The sequence below is a fragment of the Protomyctophum bolini genome (assembly GCF_963924005.1).
Source record: "Protomyctophum bolini genome assembly, chromosome: 18".
NCBI lineage: Eukaryota > Metazoa > Chordata > Actinopteri > Myctophiformes > Myctophidae > Protomyctophum > Protomyctophum bolini.
This window is the reverse complement of record NC_137879.1, coordinates 41,455,508-41,475,280: the sequence shown is the minus strand read 5'-3', so window position 1 is coordinate 41,475,280 and position 19,773 is coordinate 41,455,508. Positions and strand designations below refer to the sequence as shown.

General features: G+C 48.0%; 2 protein-coding genes across 2 annotated transcripts in view; both read left to right on the top strand.

Annotated features, from left to right (window-relative positions):
- Positions 1-3,696: 3,696 nt before the first annotated feature.
- Positions 3,697-19,773, top strand: part of LOC308333453 (endothelin-converting enzyme-like 1) — a 64,035-nt gene continuing 47,958 nt past the window's right edge. Inside the window, exons 1-7 of the mRNA XM_080789875.1 lie at positions 3,697-3,897; positions 5,128-5,472; positions 7,295-7,534; positions 13,041-13,307; positions 15,158-15,226; positions 15,662-15,772; positions 17,155-17,247. Coding sequence (XP_080646001.1) covers positions 3,853-3,897; positions 5,128-5,472; positions 7,295-7,534; positions 13,041-13,307; positions 15,158-15,226; positions 15,662-15,772; positions 17,155-17,247 — 1,170 coding nt within the window. The 5' untranslated portion in view covers positions 3,697-3,852. The remainder of the gene's footprint in view (positions 3,898-5,127; positions 5,473-7,294; positions 7,535-13,040; positions 13,308-15,157; positions 15,227-15,661; positions 15,773-17,154; positions 17,248-19,773) is intronic.
- On the top strand, positions 9,297-11,613 carry LOC308333454 (uncharacterized protein). Its single transcript, XM_080789876.1, has 3 exons — positions 9,297-9,352; positions 10,488-10,562; positions 10,760-11,613. Exons 2-3 carry the CDS (start codon positions 10,491-10,493, stop codon positions 11,030-11,032), a joined length of 345 nt encoding a protein of 114 aa, XP_080646002.1. The 5' UTR covers positions 9,297-9,352; positions 10,488-10,490; the 3' UTR covers positions 11,033-11,613.

The window sequence follows — 19,773 nt, the reverse complement described above, 5'->3', positions numbered from 1 at the left end:
TGAACAAATAATTTGAAAGGATCTTTTTTTAACGCACATTACACACTTTGTAATTATTTGTTTGGTCCAAAATATTGTGTTTGTTGTCATGATTTGTCACGACAAGAGTTGGCTTCGTACGACGCTTAAAAGGTCTTTAAATAAATACGTTTTGAAATGTCCAAGGGAAAAATGCATCGGGAACTATTTCCTGGGCCTGGCGTCTGGCACCTTTATCCAATTCACACACACATATTCACACACCTTTACACAGATTGTGCATTACATTCACCCATTCACGCACATATTCACACACCTTTACATAGATTGTGCATTACATTCACCCATTCACACACACATTCACACACCTTTACACAGATTGCTCTCTCTCTCTCTCTCTCTCTCTCTCTCTCTCGCTCTCTCTCTCTCTCTCTCTCTCTCTCTCTCTCTCTCTCTCTCTCTCTCTCTCTCTCTCTCTCTCTCTCTCTCTCTCTCTCTCTCTCTCTCTCTCTCTGTCTCAGTGTTGTATATATTTATGTACACCAGCGTTTTGTTAAAGTCTGTTAAAGTCATCAGAGCAGAACTGCAGTCTCTCTGAGGACAGAAAACAGATCAATTTTCACTGATCACCTCCACAGTAGTCCCCCCCCCCCCACACACACACTGATCACCTCCACAGCCTTCAACAAGTTCAACCATGCCTAGCAGCTAAAAAGACACCCGACACCCCCCCCCCCCCACGCACACACGCACTCACGCACGCACGCACGCACGCACGTATGGAATAAAAATGCACTTGCAGCAGCACACAAAAATGGGCACACACCACACATGCACACTCACACGCACGCTCACACACACACACACACACACACACGCTCACACTCACACGCACTCACACGCACGCTCACACACACACACACACACGCTCACACTCACACGCACACACACGCACACACACACACACACACACACATGCTCACACACCCACACACACACACAGACTGATCCCGGGCAAAAAAAACAATTTGTCTGTCTTGTCTGAGGATTGTGATTTAGCCTGAGGATGGATCAGACCGAGTGGGAGAGGAGAGACAGGCCTGAAATAAACAGGGTGTGTGTGTGTGTGTGTGTGTGTGTGTGTGTGTGTGTGTGTGTGTGTGTGTGTGTGTGTGTGTGTGTGTGTGTGTGTGTGCGTGTGCGTGTTTGTGTGCGCGTGTTATGTGAGTGTAATTGCATGTGCCTTGTGTCTGATGTGCTTTGTGTGCTTGCATGTGTGCATTGTGAGTGTTAGTGTAATTCCATGTGTGCATGTGCCGTTATGTGATGTGCTGTGTGTGTGTGTGTGTGTGTGTGTGTGTGTGTGTGTGTGTGTGTGTGTGTAATTCCGTGTGTAATTCCATGTGTGCGTGTGTGTGTGTGTGTGTGGGTGTGTGTGTGTGTGTGCGCACACACACACTCACATCATCCTCTCCGTGTATGCTGCTGTAGCCTATAGGCTAAGATAAGGGCATCTTAAACTGTGTGTATGTGATGTGAATTCATTCATCATCAGCTGCTGCTTGTGACACCCTAATACATTATAGCTTCATGACCCCATCTCAAGCACACTGGCGTGCGTGCCTGCCTGCGTGCGTGCGTGCGTGCGTGGGCGTTTTTGATGAGAAGCCAGATAGATGGATAGATTACGTGACACATTTCTTCCTTCACTTCATCACTCTTGACAACAATGTTCCTGTAGTGATGAGTTGTATACTGTTACACTGTCTCTACCCTGTCCTCTGTTACCCTGTCCTCCTGTTACCCTGTCCTCCTCTGTTACCCTGTCCTCCTCTGTTACCCTGTCCTCCTCCTGTTACCCTGTTCTCCTCCTGTTACCCTGTCCTCCTCTGTTACCCTGTCCTCCTCTGTTACCCTGTCCTCCTGTTACCCTGTCCTCCTCCTGTTACCCTGTCCTCCTCTGTTACCCTGTCCTCCTCTGTTACCCTGTCCTCCTCTGTTACCCTGTCCTCCTCTGTTACCCTGTCCTCCTCTGTTACCTTGTCCTCCTCTGTAATCTATGTAAAGGTGTGTGTGTGTGTGTGTGTGTGTGTGTGTGTGTGTGTGTGTGTGTGTGTGTAATGCTATGTAAAGCGCCTTGGATAAAGGCGCTAAAATGCACCATTTAGCATGTTGTTGTTCTCCCTCTGTCGCTCCTCTATCCGAGCTAGTATCGGCATATAGACCAAGGTGGTGCTGCATGCTTAATTCACAAAAGGTGTAAAATATATATATTTTTTTGTTCACCAAAGACGGAGTGCCTTGGGATCCTCTGTTCTTTGCAAGTCTGCATTGTACACCTTGTGGAATTAACCCATTCTGACCTGAGATCAGATTCATACGAGGTTTCCCACTGGACACACACTGGTCTGATTAACCCATTCTGACCTGAGATCAGATTTAAAAAATGTCAGTCGTTCTTCGATTTTTCAAAAATATCAGACCTAAAAGCTCGTAGCGCGCCACTCGGTGGCGTGCTATGAGCTTGTAGATCTGCTATTTTTCAATAGCGAAAGCATAACATGATGCTAACACCAAAATGGGTTCCCGTTCAGAATGGGAATTAAGCAGTTCCACCTTGGAGGAAAAAACATATATTTTTAGTTTTGTTTAGAATCCTATACCTGCATCACCAAAGAGCACCCATCTATAAGAGCCTCTGGCTGATTCATGCGGCACTTCTATTTTTATATTGTTAGTACGCAGGTGTGTTACGATACATCGTGAATCGATCAAAAGCTTTTTAAATTGAAAATTTAAAAAGTGATTAATAAATCACAATGTGAATCGGCAGAGAGCATGTTAAAGAGAGCATGTAAAACAAATACAAGATATGTGTGTAAGACAAGTGGTGAAAACTAGCACTCGTGCTAACACACTGTAAACGATGCATCTACAAGTTGCATTGTACAATTGTGCAATGAGCAATGTGATTATGTCCATATCAGATAAATAAACATAAAGAGACTTGAATTAAAAAAAGTCTTAAAAGTAGTCATTTTCTACTGCTTGACAAGATAAGACAATTAATAGAGAAATAAAATACTGAAATAAAAATACTAACCCTAACTCTCTCTCTCTCTCTCCCTCTCTCCCTCTCTCCCTCTCTCTCTCTCTCTCTCTCTCTCTCTCTCCATGGACAGTTGGACCAGGCGGGGCTAGGGGCGGGGCTAGGGGCGGGGCAGGAGACCAGACAGAATGAATGGAGCCCAGAGAGATGCCACGATGAGAACAGAGGGCGGAGCCCTGAACAGGAGACCCCTCCCCCTTTGATCTGGAACTAACGGAGACCCCTCCCCCTTTGATCTGGAACTAACTGTAGACCCCTCCCCCATTTGATCTGGAACTAACTGGAGACTCCTCCCCCTTTGATCTGGAACTGACTGGAGACCCCTCCCCCTTTGATCTGGAACTAACTGGAGACCCCTCCCCCTTTGATCTGGAACTAACTGGAGACCCCTCCCCCTTTGATCTGGAACTAACGGAGACCCCTCCCCCTTTGATCTGGAACTAACTGGAGACCCCTCCCCCTTTGATCTGGAACTAACTGGAGACCCCTCCCCCCTTTGATCTGGAACTAACTGGAGACCCCTCCCCCTTTGATCTGGAACTAACTGGAGACCCCTCCCCCATTTGATCTGGAACTAACTGGAGACCCCTCCCCCATTTGATCTGGAACTAACGGAGACCCCTCCCCCATTTGATCTGGAACTAACGGAGACCCCTCCCCCTTTGATCTGGAACTAACGGAGCTCCTCTGTCAGTCCTCTGTCTGTCCTCTGTCACCACAGTGACCCCTCTGGTTTGACCTCTGACCTCTCAGGACCTGAGGTCATGGAGAAGACCTACTCGCTGACCGCTCACTACGATGACTTCCAGGTAGGGGTCAAAGGTCACTACGATGACTTCCAGGTAGGGGTCAAAGGTCACCACGATGACTTCCAGGTAGGGGTTAAAGGTCACCACGATGACTTCCAGGTAAGGGTGTAGAAATATTTAGGACTGAGGCCGAAAAACAAGAAAATAAGTCTAAAGGTTTTCTGAATGTCAGTGTTTCTACTGTATGTCAATTAAATTCAAGTCAATTCAAAGGGCTTTATTGTCATGATAAAACATACGTTTACATTGCCAAAGCAGAAAGAACAATGCAACAATACATAGTGTCAGTGGTGCTCAACCTTTTTCATGTCCTTTTTTAAAAACTATATCGAAATTAAAACGGCAACATTGAATTGATTATGTATCGTATCGTATCATTTTGCAATGCAAATAATCAATTGTATCAATACTATGTTCAGTGCGTGGTATTTAGCAATTTTTTAGAAGACAAAAGAAAAAGATGGGATTTATTACTTAGTTTAAAATAATTGAATCGTATCGTATCGGATGGCCATAATGAACCAATATCGTCCATGTATTGTATCGACTAGTCGACTAGTAAACTAGGCAACCATTTAAGTAGTAAAAATGTCAGTGCCCATACCCGAGGCGGGGTTGGCGAAAGGGCCTTTCTGTGTGGAGTTTGCATGTTCTCCCCGTGTCCCCTATAGGGTAGGTACCCTCACATGTTCTCCCCGTGTCCCCTATAGGGTAGGTACCCTCACATGTTCTCCCCGTGTTCCCTAGGGTAGGTACCCTCACATGTTCTCCCCGTGTCCCCTAGGGTAGGTACCCTCACATGTTCTCCCCGTGTCCCCTAGGGTAGGTATCCTCACATGTTCTCCCCGTGTCCCCTAGGGTAGGTACCCTCACAAAAAACATGCCGTAATCCTGGTCTCTAAAACTACCTCCCCCTGGCCAGCCGGGGCGCCTGATGGAGGGGAAAGGAACTAATCGGAATAACGTGTCCCTTCCACGCGCTATACGTCCAACCAGGGAAACTCCCCCCCTGTCAGGTGAAAAGAAGCAGCTTGGACTCCTCATGCATAGAAGGAGGCATGAGGTCAGTCCGCTGCCCCCCCCCAGGTTGGCAGAGGAAGTGTAGCGCCCAGGATTACTTAGATAATTGGCACTGGGTGAAAAAGCAAAAACTGGGTTTACAAAATCGTGGGATAAAAAAATTAAAAAAAGTAGTAAAAATGACTATAAGTGAACGCCTCCTACTTCCAGGAGGTGAAATATGGCGGCCGTTACAGCAGCGACGTCCTGAGCAACGGCATGACGCTCCACCTGGGCGGGAGCCTGGACCGCCACGCGGGCCGCAGCGCCGCCCGCGGCGCCTCCGGACGGAAGCACCAAAACCACCAGAACCACCACCACCGCCCGGACCTGAGCGGCATCAACGGCGGCGGGCCGGACGGCGGCGGGCTGCCCCGCTGGAGCCGCCGGGAGATCTGCCTGCTGTCGGCGCTGGTGTTCGCGGCGGGCATGTGTGTGATTCTGGGCAGCATGTTGGCGCTCAAGTACATCTCTCTGGAGGCCCAGCAGGACCCGCACTGCCGCCTGGACTGTCAGGTACTGGACGGGGTTTTGGGTTTGGTACTGGAGGGGTTTTGGGTTTGGTACTGGAGGGGTTTTGGTACTGGAGGGGTTTTGGGTTTGGTACTGGAGGGGTTTTGGTTTTGGTACTGGAGGGTTTGTTTTGGTACTGGAGGGTTTGTTTTGGTACTGGATGGTTTGTTTTGGTACTGGAGGGGTTTGTTTTGGTACTGGACTTGTTTTGGTACTGGAGGGGATTGTTTTGGTACTGGAGGGGTTTGTTTTGGTACTGGAGGGGTTTGTTTTGGTACTGGAGGGGATTGTTTTGGTACTGGAGGGGTTTGTTTTGGTACTGGAGGGGATTGTTTTGGTACTGGAGGGGTTTGTTTTGGTACTGGAGGGGATTGTTTTGGTACTGGAGGGGATTGTTTTGGTACTGGAGGGGTTTGTTTTGGTACTGGAGGGGATTGTTTTGGTACTGGAGGGGTTTGTTTTGGTACTGGAGGGGATTGTTTTGGTACTGGAGGGGTTTGTTTTGGTACTGGAGGGTTTGTTTTGGTACTGGAGGGTTTGTTTTGGTACTGGAGGGGTTTGTTTTGGTACTGGAGGGGTTTGTTTTGGTACTGGAGGGGTTTGTTTTGGTACTGGAGGGGATTGTTTTGGTACTGGAGGGTTTGTTTTGGTACTGGACTTGTTTTGGTACTGGAGGGTTTGTTTTGGTACTGGAGGGTTTGTTTTGGTACTGGAGGGGTTTGTTTTGGTACTGGAGGGGTTTGTTTTGGTACTGGAGGGTTTGTTTTGGTACTGGAGGGTTTGTTTTGGTACTGGAGGGGTTTGTTTTGGTACTGGACTTGTTTTGGTACTGGAGGGGTTTGTTTTGGTACTGGAGGGTTTGTTTTGGTACTGCAGGGTTTGTTTTGGTACTGGAGGGTTTGTTTTGGTACTGGAGGGTTTGTTTTGGTACTGGACTTGTTTTGGTACTGGAGGGGTTTGTTTTGGTACTAGACTTGTTTTGGTACTGGAGGGGTTTGTTTTGGTACTGGACTTGTTTTGGTACTGGAGGGTTTGTTTTGGTACTGGAGGGTTTGTTTTGGTACTGGACTTGTTTTGGTACTGGAGGGGTTTGTTTTGGTACTGGACTTGTTTTGGTACTGGAGGGTTTGTTTTGGTACTGGAGGGGTTTGTTTTGGTACTGGAGGGTTTGTTTTTGTTTTGGTACTGGAGGGTTTGTTTTGGTACTGGAGGGGTTTGTTTTGGTACTGGACTTGTTTTGGTACTGGAGGGTTTGTTTTGGTACTGGAGGGGTTTGTTTTGGTACTGGAGGGGTTTTGTTTTGGTACTGGAGGGGTTTGTTTTGGTAATAGTTATTTTGACCGACGTTTGGCTGTTGTCCAAACGGTGGTCCGTGGCTCAAATGCAGAATAAATATGATATGCCTTGATATGAAAATCTGTAGAAAAGCCGCTAACCACAAGAAGATCTAAATGTCTAAAACAGTAAATATGTCACTAACCACCGCCCTGCTCCATTGTCGTCACCGCTAAACCCCTTATCCCTAAACCCCTTATCCCTAAACTTCTTTGCCTTTTTTTTACTATTTTGCTAAACATTTTTGAATAGTTAAAATGGCCAGATCTACAAGCTCACAACGGATCAATGTAAATCGCCTAGTTGAACTATATTCAAAACCTATTTTCAAAATAGTAAATAAAGGCAAAGAAGTTTAGGGATAAGGGGTTTAGTGGTGACGAAAATGGAGCCCTAAATGTCTAAAATAGTAAATGTAAATAATAAACTAACCACCGCCCTGCAGAAGAAGGTCTAAATGTCCTAAACAGTAAACGTGTGTCCCTAACAGAAGAAGCGCTCGTTGCTGCGTGCGGCCCGGTTCGTGCAGGCCAACATCGACCCGACCATCCAGCCCTGCCAGGACTTCTACTCCTTCGCGTGCGGCGGCTGGCTGCGGCGCCACGCCATCCCCGAGGACAAGCTGAGCTACGGCATCATCACCGCCATCGGCGAGCACAACCAGGAGAAGCTGCGGCGCCTCCTGCTGGAGCCCGTCCGCCGGCGCGGGCCCAGCTCGGCCGAGCGCAAGGTGATAATAACAATAATACATTTTATTTATAAGGCGCCTTTCCGTACACGTTAAAAACAGTACAAGAACACAGTTAAAAGCAGAACAAAACAAAACAAAGTTTGCATGTTCTCCCCGTGTCCCCTAGGGTAGGTATACCCTCACAAAAAACATGCAGTAATCCTGGTCCCGGGGCGCCTGATGGAGGGGAAAGGAACTACGTCCAACCAGGGAAACTCCCCCCTGTCAGGTGTATAAAGGAGCAACTTGGACACTCAGGCATGAAGGAAGCATGAGTTCAAGTCCGTTGCTCTCCCCTTGTCCCCCATATATGGGGACTAGGTTGGTGGAGGGTGTGTAGAGCCCAGGATCACATTAGACGATTGACACAGGGGTGAAAAATGGGTTACAAAATTGTGGGATAATTCTTTTTTTTTTTAAAGCAGAACAAAACTAGGGCACAGCTTGCAGCAGAAGACACAGAGGTCACACAGAGTCATATAGGCCTGCCTAAACAGGTGGGTTTGAAATATGGTGATAGAGTCCATAGGTGGATCCCAATCCGCGGGGTGGACACTGGGCAGTGTGTATTTCGGGGTATATGACGTCACAACGGTGCGCCGCAGTGCTTCCCATTCCACAGACCGCAAAAAGACTCGCGCTGACACTACACAGGGCCACGCACTATTTCCCCCCGCCCGAGCCCGCTTCCAAAGGCCAGTTTGTATGTACCCTGCACGGCTAGCAGCCGTGCAGGGTACATCGCCACGGCGCAGCCATACTGCGCAGCCCTCGGCATTTCTACCGCTTTACCACCAGCCTGCAGAGAGCAACAAGAGGAAAGAAAAATGTCGGAAACTAGTAAGTTTTATACTCTTTTAAAAGTGTTGTTGTGTCACGGAAGGTAATTGTAATATGTTTTGGGATAGTATTTAGTTGTTTAAGCTATCAAATGTATCATGACAGAGCCAAATAAAAAGAATATAAAAAATTGTCGTCGGAGATTTTGAAGTAACGCTATCGTTACACAGTCCCCCGGTTTAAATGGTGGTTTATTCTGGATTATTTTGGGTCGGTAAAAGCCTAATTTGAGGTGGCCTAATGTATTTTTATTGCATTTCTCAGCAGTACAAGACGAGCCAACTCCGGCCCAAGGCCATGCAAGTGAGGCTGCTCAGTTCAACTATAAATGTAAGTTGTGTGTGTGTGTGTGTGTGTGTGTGTGTGTGTGTGTGAAATGATGATTATAGATGATTATTAATGATGATTACTAGAAATTATGATTATAAATTGCTGTAGAGCAGTGGTTGCCAAAGTGGGGTCCCCCAGGCCTTGAGGGAGTTCCAGGGGGTCCCCAGCTAAATGATAGTTAAATGATGGACCCTTATGTGTCTGTATCTCAGAGATAGATTGTACAAATGGTACAATCTCTTAGTTGAACCTGGTTCCATTTGTACACTCAGAGTAAAATTATTTTACAATATACATTGGGGTCCCAGAGATAGAAATGCCATTAAATGGGGGTTCATAGCCTAATTCAGGTCAAACTTTGGGTCCCTTGAAATGAAACTGTTTGTAAATCACTGCTAGAGCTGTAAAAACATTTTTATGGGGGGTCTGTCCCTAGCATATCTTTTCTAATGGGGGTCCGCAGGATAATAGTATCATTTTGGGGCTCCTTGACATGAAAAAGTTTGGGAAGCACTGCTATAGAGGACTAGACGAGTAATGTATTTTATTTTTAGGGACCACCTCTTCAAACAAGAGGTTCATCCAAATGAGAAGGGACCATGAGGACCTTTTCACCGGCCAGAAATTCACGGCAACTGCAGCTTGGACGTGAGTGAAAATGGCCCATTTTGTAGTATGCTACCATAATGTCAACATTGGACTGTGATAATCCATTTTTGTGTAAAGATTACCTAAAAGCAATATTTCAATTTGTTTGGGTCATTTTAACATCTACTCAGGTTTTTGTGAAAACCGTGGACAGTTGTTTAGTACATGGATTAAAGTTCTCAGTCGCCACAACTGACTTCAGGTCATTTGGATTCCATAGAAACCAGCGTGTCTGCGCACCAATAATAGCAGATATACAAGCTTGTAGATTGGCTATTTTCAGTCATTTATTAATTCATGTTATTTTAACAGTTTGACTGTCATCCTTCTCATTTGCCGGAAATTCCAAAGAACTTTGAAGACCCATTGCATATTATTTCATAATGTGACAATATCAAGAAATGTCTCAAATGAAAGAGGAATCTTTCCTCTTTACTCAGAAAAATATATATGTTTGTAGCATGTTGCATTCTTTAGATAAAGGCAGTTTTATACAGCTCGCTTTCACCCTAAACAGGCCTCTGGGAAAATGTGTTGGTATTTCGTTTAATTTGTTTACAGCACACTTCTATTTTGCCGATAACATATTCGCAATTCTAGTGACAGAGACATACCATATATCAAATGAAAGCTAGAGTCCTCTACTTTCAACAGGAAAAGAGAGAACATTTCTATCATGTTTAGTTTTCAGAATGTAGCCATTTTAATGAGTCTAGCAATTTTCAGTTTAGCACTTTTCAGTCTCGTTTTTAATCATTCATTACAAGACACATATCACTTTTGTGAATATCCATCAAGCCGAATTGACTTGATCTTTTTATTTTTACACAACACAGGAAGGAAAAAGCTTCTTTACATAGAACAAATTAGAATAAATTACAGACAGAATGGATATTTCAGAATGAAACTGACAAACATTTCGCTTCACAGCATTTGAAAGTGCTGACGTACCTGCGGTCAAAGCCATTTGCCCTTCCGGGTCAATCCACCCTAGCCATGCCCGTAAACTTGACGCTTATGTAAACACCTGCGCCACCCCAAGGTTACATAAATGTGTTTGTGGTAATTTGGCCCTTACTGTCTCTATTGTGTTAATGTGGTGTATTGACTTTAATCTCTTAGTGTCATTCTGGAGAAAATGGACCTTGCCGAAAAGGTTCATCCCAAGCAAGCCAAGAAGAAGTGGGAGAACTTCAAGGCCAAATACAAAGTAAGTATGTAATTATACCTTTGAAATAACCAAGTGCCAAGTTCTAATGTTTATGACATGGCAACCTGTTGTAAAGTCATCATTGGACCACAACAGAACATATTACCCAAGCACCAACAACAAGCACTGCCAAGCACTGCCATACAAATAACCTGTTAAGCCAGTGGTTCTGAAATCTTCATTTTCCACTGCCTTAGGAGTGCAAGTATCCGAAGACTGGTGAGGGGGTGGATGGAAAAGCCACAGCTGCCTCACGGGCTTATTTCGCCATGATGGACGAGGTTTTGGGGCAGAGGCACTCCATCAACCCCCCTGTCCTGCTTGCCTCCGCTGCCGTGGACGTGGCTGTCGACGCTGAGGTCATACCAGACACTACTGTGTCTGCACTGTCTGGTACAGCTGGAGAAGGGTCAGGGACACCAGGGCCCAATGTCCAGGCTGGCCAGAAAGAAAAAAAGGGGGAGAGATGATGACCTGATTGACCTCATCAAAGAGGACATGAAATTACAAAGGGAAGCGGAGGAGCGGAGGTCAGGAGAAAGCGCCGAGAGGATGGACCGGCTGTTCAATCTACTGGAGAGAATGGTTGATAAATTGTTTAAAATGTAGTAGAGAGAACAGCCAGTTCATCCTCTCTCTGCAATGTTCACGTTCGGTGCAATCAATTTGTGTTAAATGTACTTTTTATTTATTTATTTATTTATTTATTTATTTATTTATTTATTTATTTATTTATTTATTTATTTATTTATTTATTTATTTATTTATTTGGGGTCCATGTTGGGATCAGCTGCACAGTGGTTGTGGTAATCTCCCCCTCCCCTCTTTTCTCCCCCAGTGTTTTGTAATGATTTCCATTGCCTTTTTTTGAGTGAATTAACTTTAGCAGTTGACATTTTGTTTTAAAACTCTATGAAACTTGACATAGTGCACCATGATTGCATACTTGTGTTCTCCTCAATTAAGTGTAGACTTTTACACTTATTTATTTAAGTTCCTATCCTATGACTTTGTAAATAGTTGCATTTACTGAGAATTGTTCAAACGTTATTCATACAGATATTTTACAACTGAATTAGAAGTATTCACTTTTATTTTGGATGACAAAAGCCCAAAATAAAGTCCAGTGTTTTGCATTCCATTTGACCTTTATTTCCTATTTATTAATTTGGTATGAGACATGACATAATGCACCATGATTACATTGTTCCTACTGACTTTGCAAATACGGTATAACATTTTCTCAGAGTTGAACAGTTTTTTCACCAACGGCAGCAACTAGGCTACTATATTCAGCATGACTTGCCCATCAAACTGCAACATTAATATTGGTTACAAACTAATTTCTAATCTAAACCTGTGAGCATGGATAAATAAAATAACCAGGCACATTTTGAACAGGTATCGCATGCAAATATGAAGTGATTGTAATTCACCATTCTCCCCTTATCCCCGTCAACCTACTGTATCTCTATCGACTATCAATAAAGGCAAAAATCCCCAAAAATATCGTAAACTAATTTAAAATAGGCAATGAATGACCATCACATTTTGTTGACAATAATAATAATAATAAAACTTTATTTGTATAGCACCTTTCATGACATGAAATGCAGCTCAAAGTGCTTTACAGAAAAATGGAGAATAAAAGAAAAGCAAGGCAACAACATTAAGAACAAGCAGTAATGCAATACTGTGAGGACATGAATAACAAAAATAAAAAATAAAAGATCAATTAAAAATCAATGTTGTAGAAGTGGGTCTTGAGCTGATCTTTAAAAATGTCTACAGAGGCTGCCTAACGAAGGTACAGTGGGAGCTTGTTCCATGCCGACGGCCCGTAGAAGCAAAAAGCTGCTTCCCCGTATTTTTTAGTTGCCATTTTTTTTTGCAAAGCGAGCAGGCCAGCAGAGGAAGACCTTAGGGGGCGGTTTGGGACATATTTAGGCAGGAAGTCATGTAGATAGGAATTAAGCATTACACTTGTTTACAACAGGGTCCACCAAGTTCAGGGTCCACCATGTTCAATTCATGTAGTGTAGTATAGTATATATGTATAGTTTCATTATATAGATATTCCACGGTACGTTCTTAGCTTACGCATGTTTCATGATAACTACTTCTTATGTATGTGATGTATTCATGCTTTCTGTTCTTGCTTGGTGTAAATCGCTCTGGATTAAGAGCGTCTGATAAATGCCTACATTGTAAATTGTAAATTGGTTTTATCTGCCCCAAAACTGTACACGGAAATCTTACGAATTTTAGTCGACTAAAACTAACGCTGGAAACATTCCGGGTGACAAATATTTTTACTTAAAAACTAAATGAAATCCAATCAGAAAGACTATGAAAGTAAAGATGTAAAACATGTTGCTGTCCAAACCGACCAATCAGGTGAAGGGACTAACATGTTGCTGTCCAAACCGACCAATCAGGTGAAGGACTAACATGTTGCTGTCCAAACCGACCAATCAGGTGAAGGACTTCTACCGCTCCTGCGCCGACATGGAGGAGATCGACCGGCTAGGCTCCTCCCCCATGACCGACGTGATTGACAGCTGCGGCGGCTGGGACCTGGCGGGGGCGCCGCGGGCGGCGGCCGGCTGGGAGGACGAGGGCGCCCCCCGGAGGCCTGACTTCAACGAGATGCTGTACCGCACGCAGGGCGTGTACAGCACCACCGTCTTCTTCTCGCTCACCGTCAACGTGGACGACAAGAACTCCTCCAGGAACGCCATCAGGGTGAGACGGCGTGGGAGCTGCGTTGCGTGACGTTGCGTGCTGTTGCGTGTGTTGCGTGTGTTGCGTGCGTTGCGTGCTGTTGCGTGTGTTGCGTGCGTTGCGTGCTGTTGCGTGCTTTGCGTGCGTTGCGTGCGTTGTGTGGCATTGCGTGGCGTTGCGTGCGTTGCGTGCATTGCGTGCGTTGCGTGCGTTGCGTGCGTTGCGTGCGTTGCGCGCTGTTGCGTGTGTTGCGTGCGTTGCGTTGCGTGCTGTTGCGTGTGTTGCGTGCTGTTGCGAGCGTTGCGTGCTGTTGCGTGTGTTGCGTGTGTTGCGTGACGTTGCGTGACGTTGCGTGCGTTGCGTGGGTGTGTGCGTGCGTGCTGGCTTGGGCCTCAGTCACACTGTTGAGACGGCTGTCCTGTCCGTGTTTAATGGACGCTCCAATGCATTTCCAATGGAAGTCACATGGTTTCGGTTGTCACTGTCATATATACGTATACGCGCAACACGCCCTGCGCGTAGGGCAACACACCCTGCGCGTAGGGCAACACGCCCTGCGCGTAGGGCAACACGCCCTGCGCGTAGGGCAACATGCCCTAACACTCCCTGCGCATAGGGCAACACGCCCTGCGCGTAGGGCAACACGCCCAGCGCGTAGGGCAACACGCCCTGTGCGTAGGGCAACACGCCCTGCACGTAGGGCAACACGCCCTGCGCGTAGGGCAACATGCCCTGCGCGTAGGGCAACATGCCCTGCGTGTAGGGCAACACGCCCTGCGCGTAGGGCAACACGCCGAGAGGAGGGGGAACAAAAAGTGCCATGCCGACCCTCAAAATGAAAATAAATCTCCGGGCCTCCGCCGCGAAATAATGAGCGGCCGTGCGTGCGGCACAAATATCCCAAAATGGTGCAGTTATTCGTTCCTGCTAACCATGGTGTGATACTGTGGTTGCAAGTGAGTGTGTGTAGCTGTGTGCCAGAGTTTTACATAATCTATTTACTGTATTATAGCGTGTGTGCGTGCGTGTGCATCAGGACACGTATTAATTGTTCCACAGTGTAGCATAGTGTTCTGCATTGTGTTTACATTGGCCTCTGTGAATACTGTATTTATATCTGCTGTTTGCACTGTGTTTACATTGGCCTCTGTGAATACTGTATTTATATCTGCTGTTTGCACTGTGTTTACATTGGCCTCTGTGAATACTGTATTCATATCTGCTGTTTGCACACGCTGCCTCTAATCCTGGAGGTTTGTTGGTGGATGGTCTCGGCCGGTCGAGGCTCTTTTCTGTCATCGCGTCACCGCAATCTGTTATAGCAGGGGTTCATAAAAAGTGGGGTCCGGGGACCCCCAGGGGTCCTCGAGGGAGTTATTGGGGGTCTCCAGCTAAATGATAGTTTGGAACCAAATGGACCCTGATGGGTCTGTAACTCTGAGAGTGTACTTAAATTAACATTGCTTTTACAATATAAATCTCTCAGAGGTAGAAATGCCATTAAATGGGGGGTCCGTAGACTAATGCATGTCAAACTGGGGGGTCCTTGAAATTAAATGGGTTGAGAATCACTGCTAGAGCCGTGCAAATCTTCTCTTATGGGGGGTCCCTGCAGGCATATCTGTTCAAACAGAGGGTCCACGGGGCTAATTAGTGTCAATTTGGGGGTCCTTGGCTTTGGGAAGTTTGGGAACCACTGTGTTAGTCGATGTTGTCTGCTGGACGACTGTGTATGTCTGCCCACCAGATAACAACATCATTTCAACCTATATTGGTGTGTGTGTGTGTGTGTGTGTGTGTGTGTGTGTGTGTGTGTGTGTGTGTGTGTGTGTGTGTGTGTGTGTGTGTTGTGTGTGTGTGTGTGTTTTCAGATCGATCAAGAGGGTCTCACTCTTCCTGAAAGATCTCTGTACCTGGGGCAGGACGAGGACAGTGTGAAGGTCTGTCTGTCTGTCTGTCTGTCTGTCTGTCTGTCTAAACTGTATGTCTAAAGACCTTTAAAAATTACGACAAACACAATGTTTTGGGCCGAACAAATCATTACAAAGAAGAAAAACAACAATTCTTTCTAATCATGTTTTCTAATTGTTTGTTACGATTTGTAACGATCGGCTTCGTTGGAGTCTTACACAACTTCAAATAAATACTTTTTCAATTGTTTCCTGGGCCTTCAAAGGGGGCGGGACTACAACGCTCTATATCGCCACCACCGTGATGATGTCATATTGATCCGTCCCTTAGTGATGATGTCATGGTGATCCGTCCCTTAGTGATGATGTCATGGTGATCGGTCCCTTAGTGATGATGTCATGGTGATCCGTCCCTTAGTGATGATGTCATGGTGATCCGTCCCTTAGTGATGATGTCATCTCTAGATCTTGGCGGCCTACAAGGCGCTGATGGAGCGACTGCTGAGCATGCTGGGAGCTCACAACGCCACCGAGAACGCCAAAGAGATCTTACAGCTGGAGACGCGCTTGGCCAACGTACGTACGTGTGCGTGTGTGTGTGTGTGTGTGTGTGTGTGTGTGTGTGTGTGTGCGTGTGCGTGCGTGTGCGTGTGTGTGTGTGTGTGTGTGTGTGTGTGTGTGTGTGTGCGTGCGTGTGCGTGCGTGTGCGTGTGTGTGTGTGTGTGTGTGTGTGTGTGTGTGTGTGTGTGTGTGTGTGTGCGTGCGTGCGTGCATGCGTGGGGGAGGTTAAACTGAAGTTAATTGCAATCCTCATAAATGCCCCACTGTGTCCTACATCAACGTTTTGAGAGAGAGAGAGAGTGAGAGATTTTAGGAAATTTGAGTTGTCGATCCCACATTTTAAGGAACCAGATGACAAACCAGTCATTCTGTTAGGAGAGGGACTACCGTCGATTCTAATCAATCGGAAGGGCATCGCCTCGGCGGTGGCCGTCCGCGGTTGGGGCGTCGCAGCGCTCACGCGCTTCGTCCCCCGAAATGCAGACGTAGGGAGGACCTCTCCCCGTCCCGCCTGCGCGCGTCTGGAACCGGCTCTGCGCCGGGCTTCCCAACGCGGTCGGCGGCTGCCTGTGGACCTCGTGTCTCTAGCAGCTCGCCGCCGCACCGGGTCGCCTCGGCAGACACCGGACGACCTCGCTCGGGGCGCTGAGGCCTCCCTCCCACAAGACCACGAGTCCCGGCCCACTCGGCCGGTCCCACCCACTATCACAACGACCTCAGAGAGGACCCAGAGAGGACCGAGAGGACCGAGAGAACCCGCTGAATTTAAGCATATTACTAAGCGGAGGAAAATAAACTAACAAGGATTACCCCAGTAGTGGCGAGCGAAGAGGGAAGAGCCCAGCGCCGAATCCCCGCCCGCGGTGGGCGCGGGAAATGTGGCGTACAGGAGACGGCCGTCGCCCGGGTGTCGATCGGGGGCCTGAGTCCTTCTGATAGAGGCTCAGCCCGTGGACGGTGTGAGGCCGGTATAGCGGCCCCCGTCGCCCCGGGGCACCGTCTCCTCGGAGTCGGGTTGTTTGCGAATGCAGCCCAAAGTTGGTGGTAAACTCCATCTAAGGCTATAAATACCGGCACGAGACCGATAGCGGACAAGTACCGCGAGGGAGAGTTGAAAAGAACTTTGAAGAGAGAGTTCAACAGGGCGTGACTATACTGTGCAGCACAGCTGGCTGCACAGTATCTGACTGCATGTCACACAATGAGGGACACAGAGAAAACAACACTATACTGTACATGTTCATTGTTTGCTGCATTGTATGCTTTGGCAATACTGTGGTTATATTACATTCATGCCAATAAAGCTAATTGAATTGAAATTGAGAGAGAGAGAGAGAGAGAGAGAGAGAGAGAGAGAGAGAGAGAGAGAGGATAACAGTGTGTTGTCTCCCACCCAGATCACTGTGTCAGAGTACGAGGACCAGAGGAAAGACATCAGTACCATGTACAACCGCATCACCCTGAGACAGCTTCAGCACATCACTCCCAATGTGAGTAGAGTGGCACGCACGCACGCACACACGCACGCACGCACGCGCACGCACAAGCACACGCGCACACATGTACACTTCTTCTCTGGCTGTGAGAAGAAGTGATGTGCCCTGCAGAGGTATAAATGAGTGGATGAACGAGGGAGGGATGGAGGGAGGGAGGGAAAGGTGGGACGCTGTGGGGGGGGGGGGGGGGGGGGTCGGTCCACAGGGGATGATGAGTATTGATGGGAGAGAAAAGAGGGACAACAGGAGAAGAGTGGAGAGGAGGAGAGCAGCGGGAGGCTGATGGAGAATTCTAGTCTAGATGTTCCATCACTGCTGGTCAGGAGGGGAGGAGAGGAGAGGAGAGGAGAGGAGAGGAGAGGAGAGGAGAGGAGAGGAGAGGAGAGGAGAGGAGAGGAGAGGAGAGGAGAGGAGAGGAGAGGAGATAAATGTCATTGTTTTGAAGTGTTTGTTGCGTGTTTGTTGCGTGCTGTCAGCGCTATAGCACGCAACAAACACATGCAGTCATATGGAAAATCAGCGACACGCATGACGCATCAAGTGTGCGCGATGCGAATGCATGTGCAGACAGACAGTCCCACTACCTCCTCCCCCGACCCCGCACCCTCCCTCCCTCCCTCCCTCACACAGACAGACAGACAGTCCCACTACCTCCTCCCCCGACCCCGCACCCTCCCTCCCTCCCTCACACAGACAGACAGACAGTCCCACTACCTCCTCTCTCTCAGTGAGATTCCTCCTCCCCCGACCCCGCACCCCCCCTCCCCCCCTCCCTCCCTCTCTCCCTCACACAGACAGACAGCGCATCCAGGGGGTGCACTATACACTATAGTACAGTTATTTGACACGTTTGCATTGATCGAACGTCACTCGATATAAACCATGCAAACGCGCCCCAGACAGCGCTGTGCAAAACACACACAACGTCGGAAACAACGGGCGCGAGGCGTGAGGTTATGACACAAACATACACGTTACTGAAATAATTAATCAGATTAATATGGGGGTGGGGGGGTGGGGTTTGGGGAGAACACAACGGAGACACTGCGCTTCTTTCACCTGACAAATATCACCACGTGATCATTTATTGTTTTTAAGTAAACAATTTCTACTTAGTGACTGCTTTATAGTGTTGTATCCTTCATTATTTAATTTATTTCATTCATGGAGTTGGAACAACTAAGGTTCGGGAGGTTTGGCCAAGCAGAAGACAACCCACCTGCCTGCCATCTCCACCCTTGCCAACCAAACTCCACCCTTGCCAACCATGCAAACCACTCACCCACCTCCAACTAACCTGGCCACTCCTACCTCGCCCATAACCGTGGGTACTTAAACTCAAGTGTCAAAAATGCCTTGTGCCAGTTTCTTGTAAACACGCACACCCTAACGTTACAACTAGAGAATAATCGCGCATTTTTCTCTAGCTACTAGCCTAGCACAAACAGCTAAAAAACTCTCAGCATGTCAGACCAAGGAACGCCAGACCTTAACAGGTTGCTCCACATCCACGCCGAGGAGGACGAGGACCTCTTCCTCGGCATGCCGACCCACCAGGACGATAACGCAGTGCCCGACACGCCACCGGACCAGCAAGGCTCCAGGTCAGCAGCCGTCCAAGCACCTCCTCGTCTCGCCGCGTCCCTTAACAGGACACCCCGGGAGTTCCGCGAGGATTCACTCACCTCTCCAGCAATACAGCAGAACCGTGCCGTCACCTCCTCGCGCGGCTCCAATTCCGCACCAACTTTAATATCGGACTGGACTGTCGTCGGTCTCCAACGCGCGCTCACCACGAGAGGCATCCCGTTCAGCAGGACCGCCAGGAAACCCATTCTTTTCAACCTCCTCACGACCACCCGCAGCGCACAACATTCCGACAGCACCACAACAACAACACCAGCCTCGCCAGCCATCGCGGGTCCGTCGCACCGACGTGACGTCATGCGTCGTCCTCCAGGAAAAGCCCAGCAGGCGCCCGTTCAGCCGAGAGGCGGCGTCGTAACGCAGCAGGCCGCTCTGCCACGACGCAGCAAGAGGAAGGCTGCCACAGTGACCTTCCAGAGGCAGCCTTTTCCCCCAGATGTCCACCCTCTCCCCCCCCACCCCCCCTCTGTAAGAGCTCCAGCCACCTCAGCTCTCCCTACCCCCCACACTGCTAGTGTTTTCCAGCCTCCACACATCTCCCCATCACATTATCCACCCGGGTCTTTTCCCCATGCCCAACCTGCCCCCCCCCCCCTTTTCCAGCAGGCCGCAGCACCCCACCTCTACCCCCCCCACCCCACCTCCTTCCCCTCCCCGTACTATTTCCAAGCTCAACCTCCCCTAGGTTTTCCCCCAGCAGCACTCAGCGCCCCACACAACACCGTGCCTTCTCTTCCCTCCCACCAAGTGTTCCCCAACCCCCCCCCCCTGCCTTCTCCCTCTTCACAGCCACGCCAGCACCCATCCCGCCATCAGCCATCGCCCTCAACGCCCCCATGGTCCCATCACACCTCCGGTCGCAGATTCTTCAAG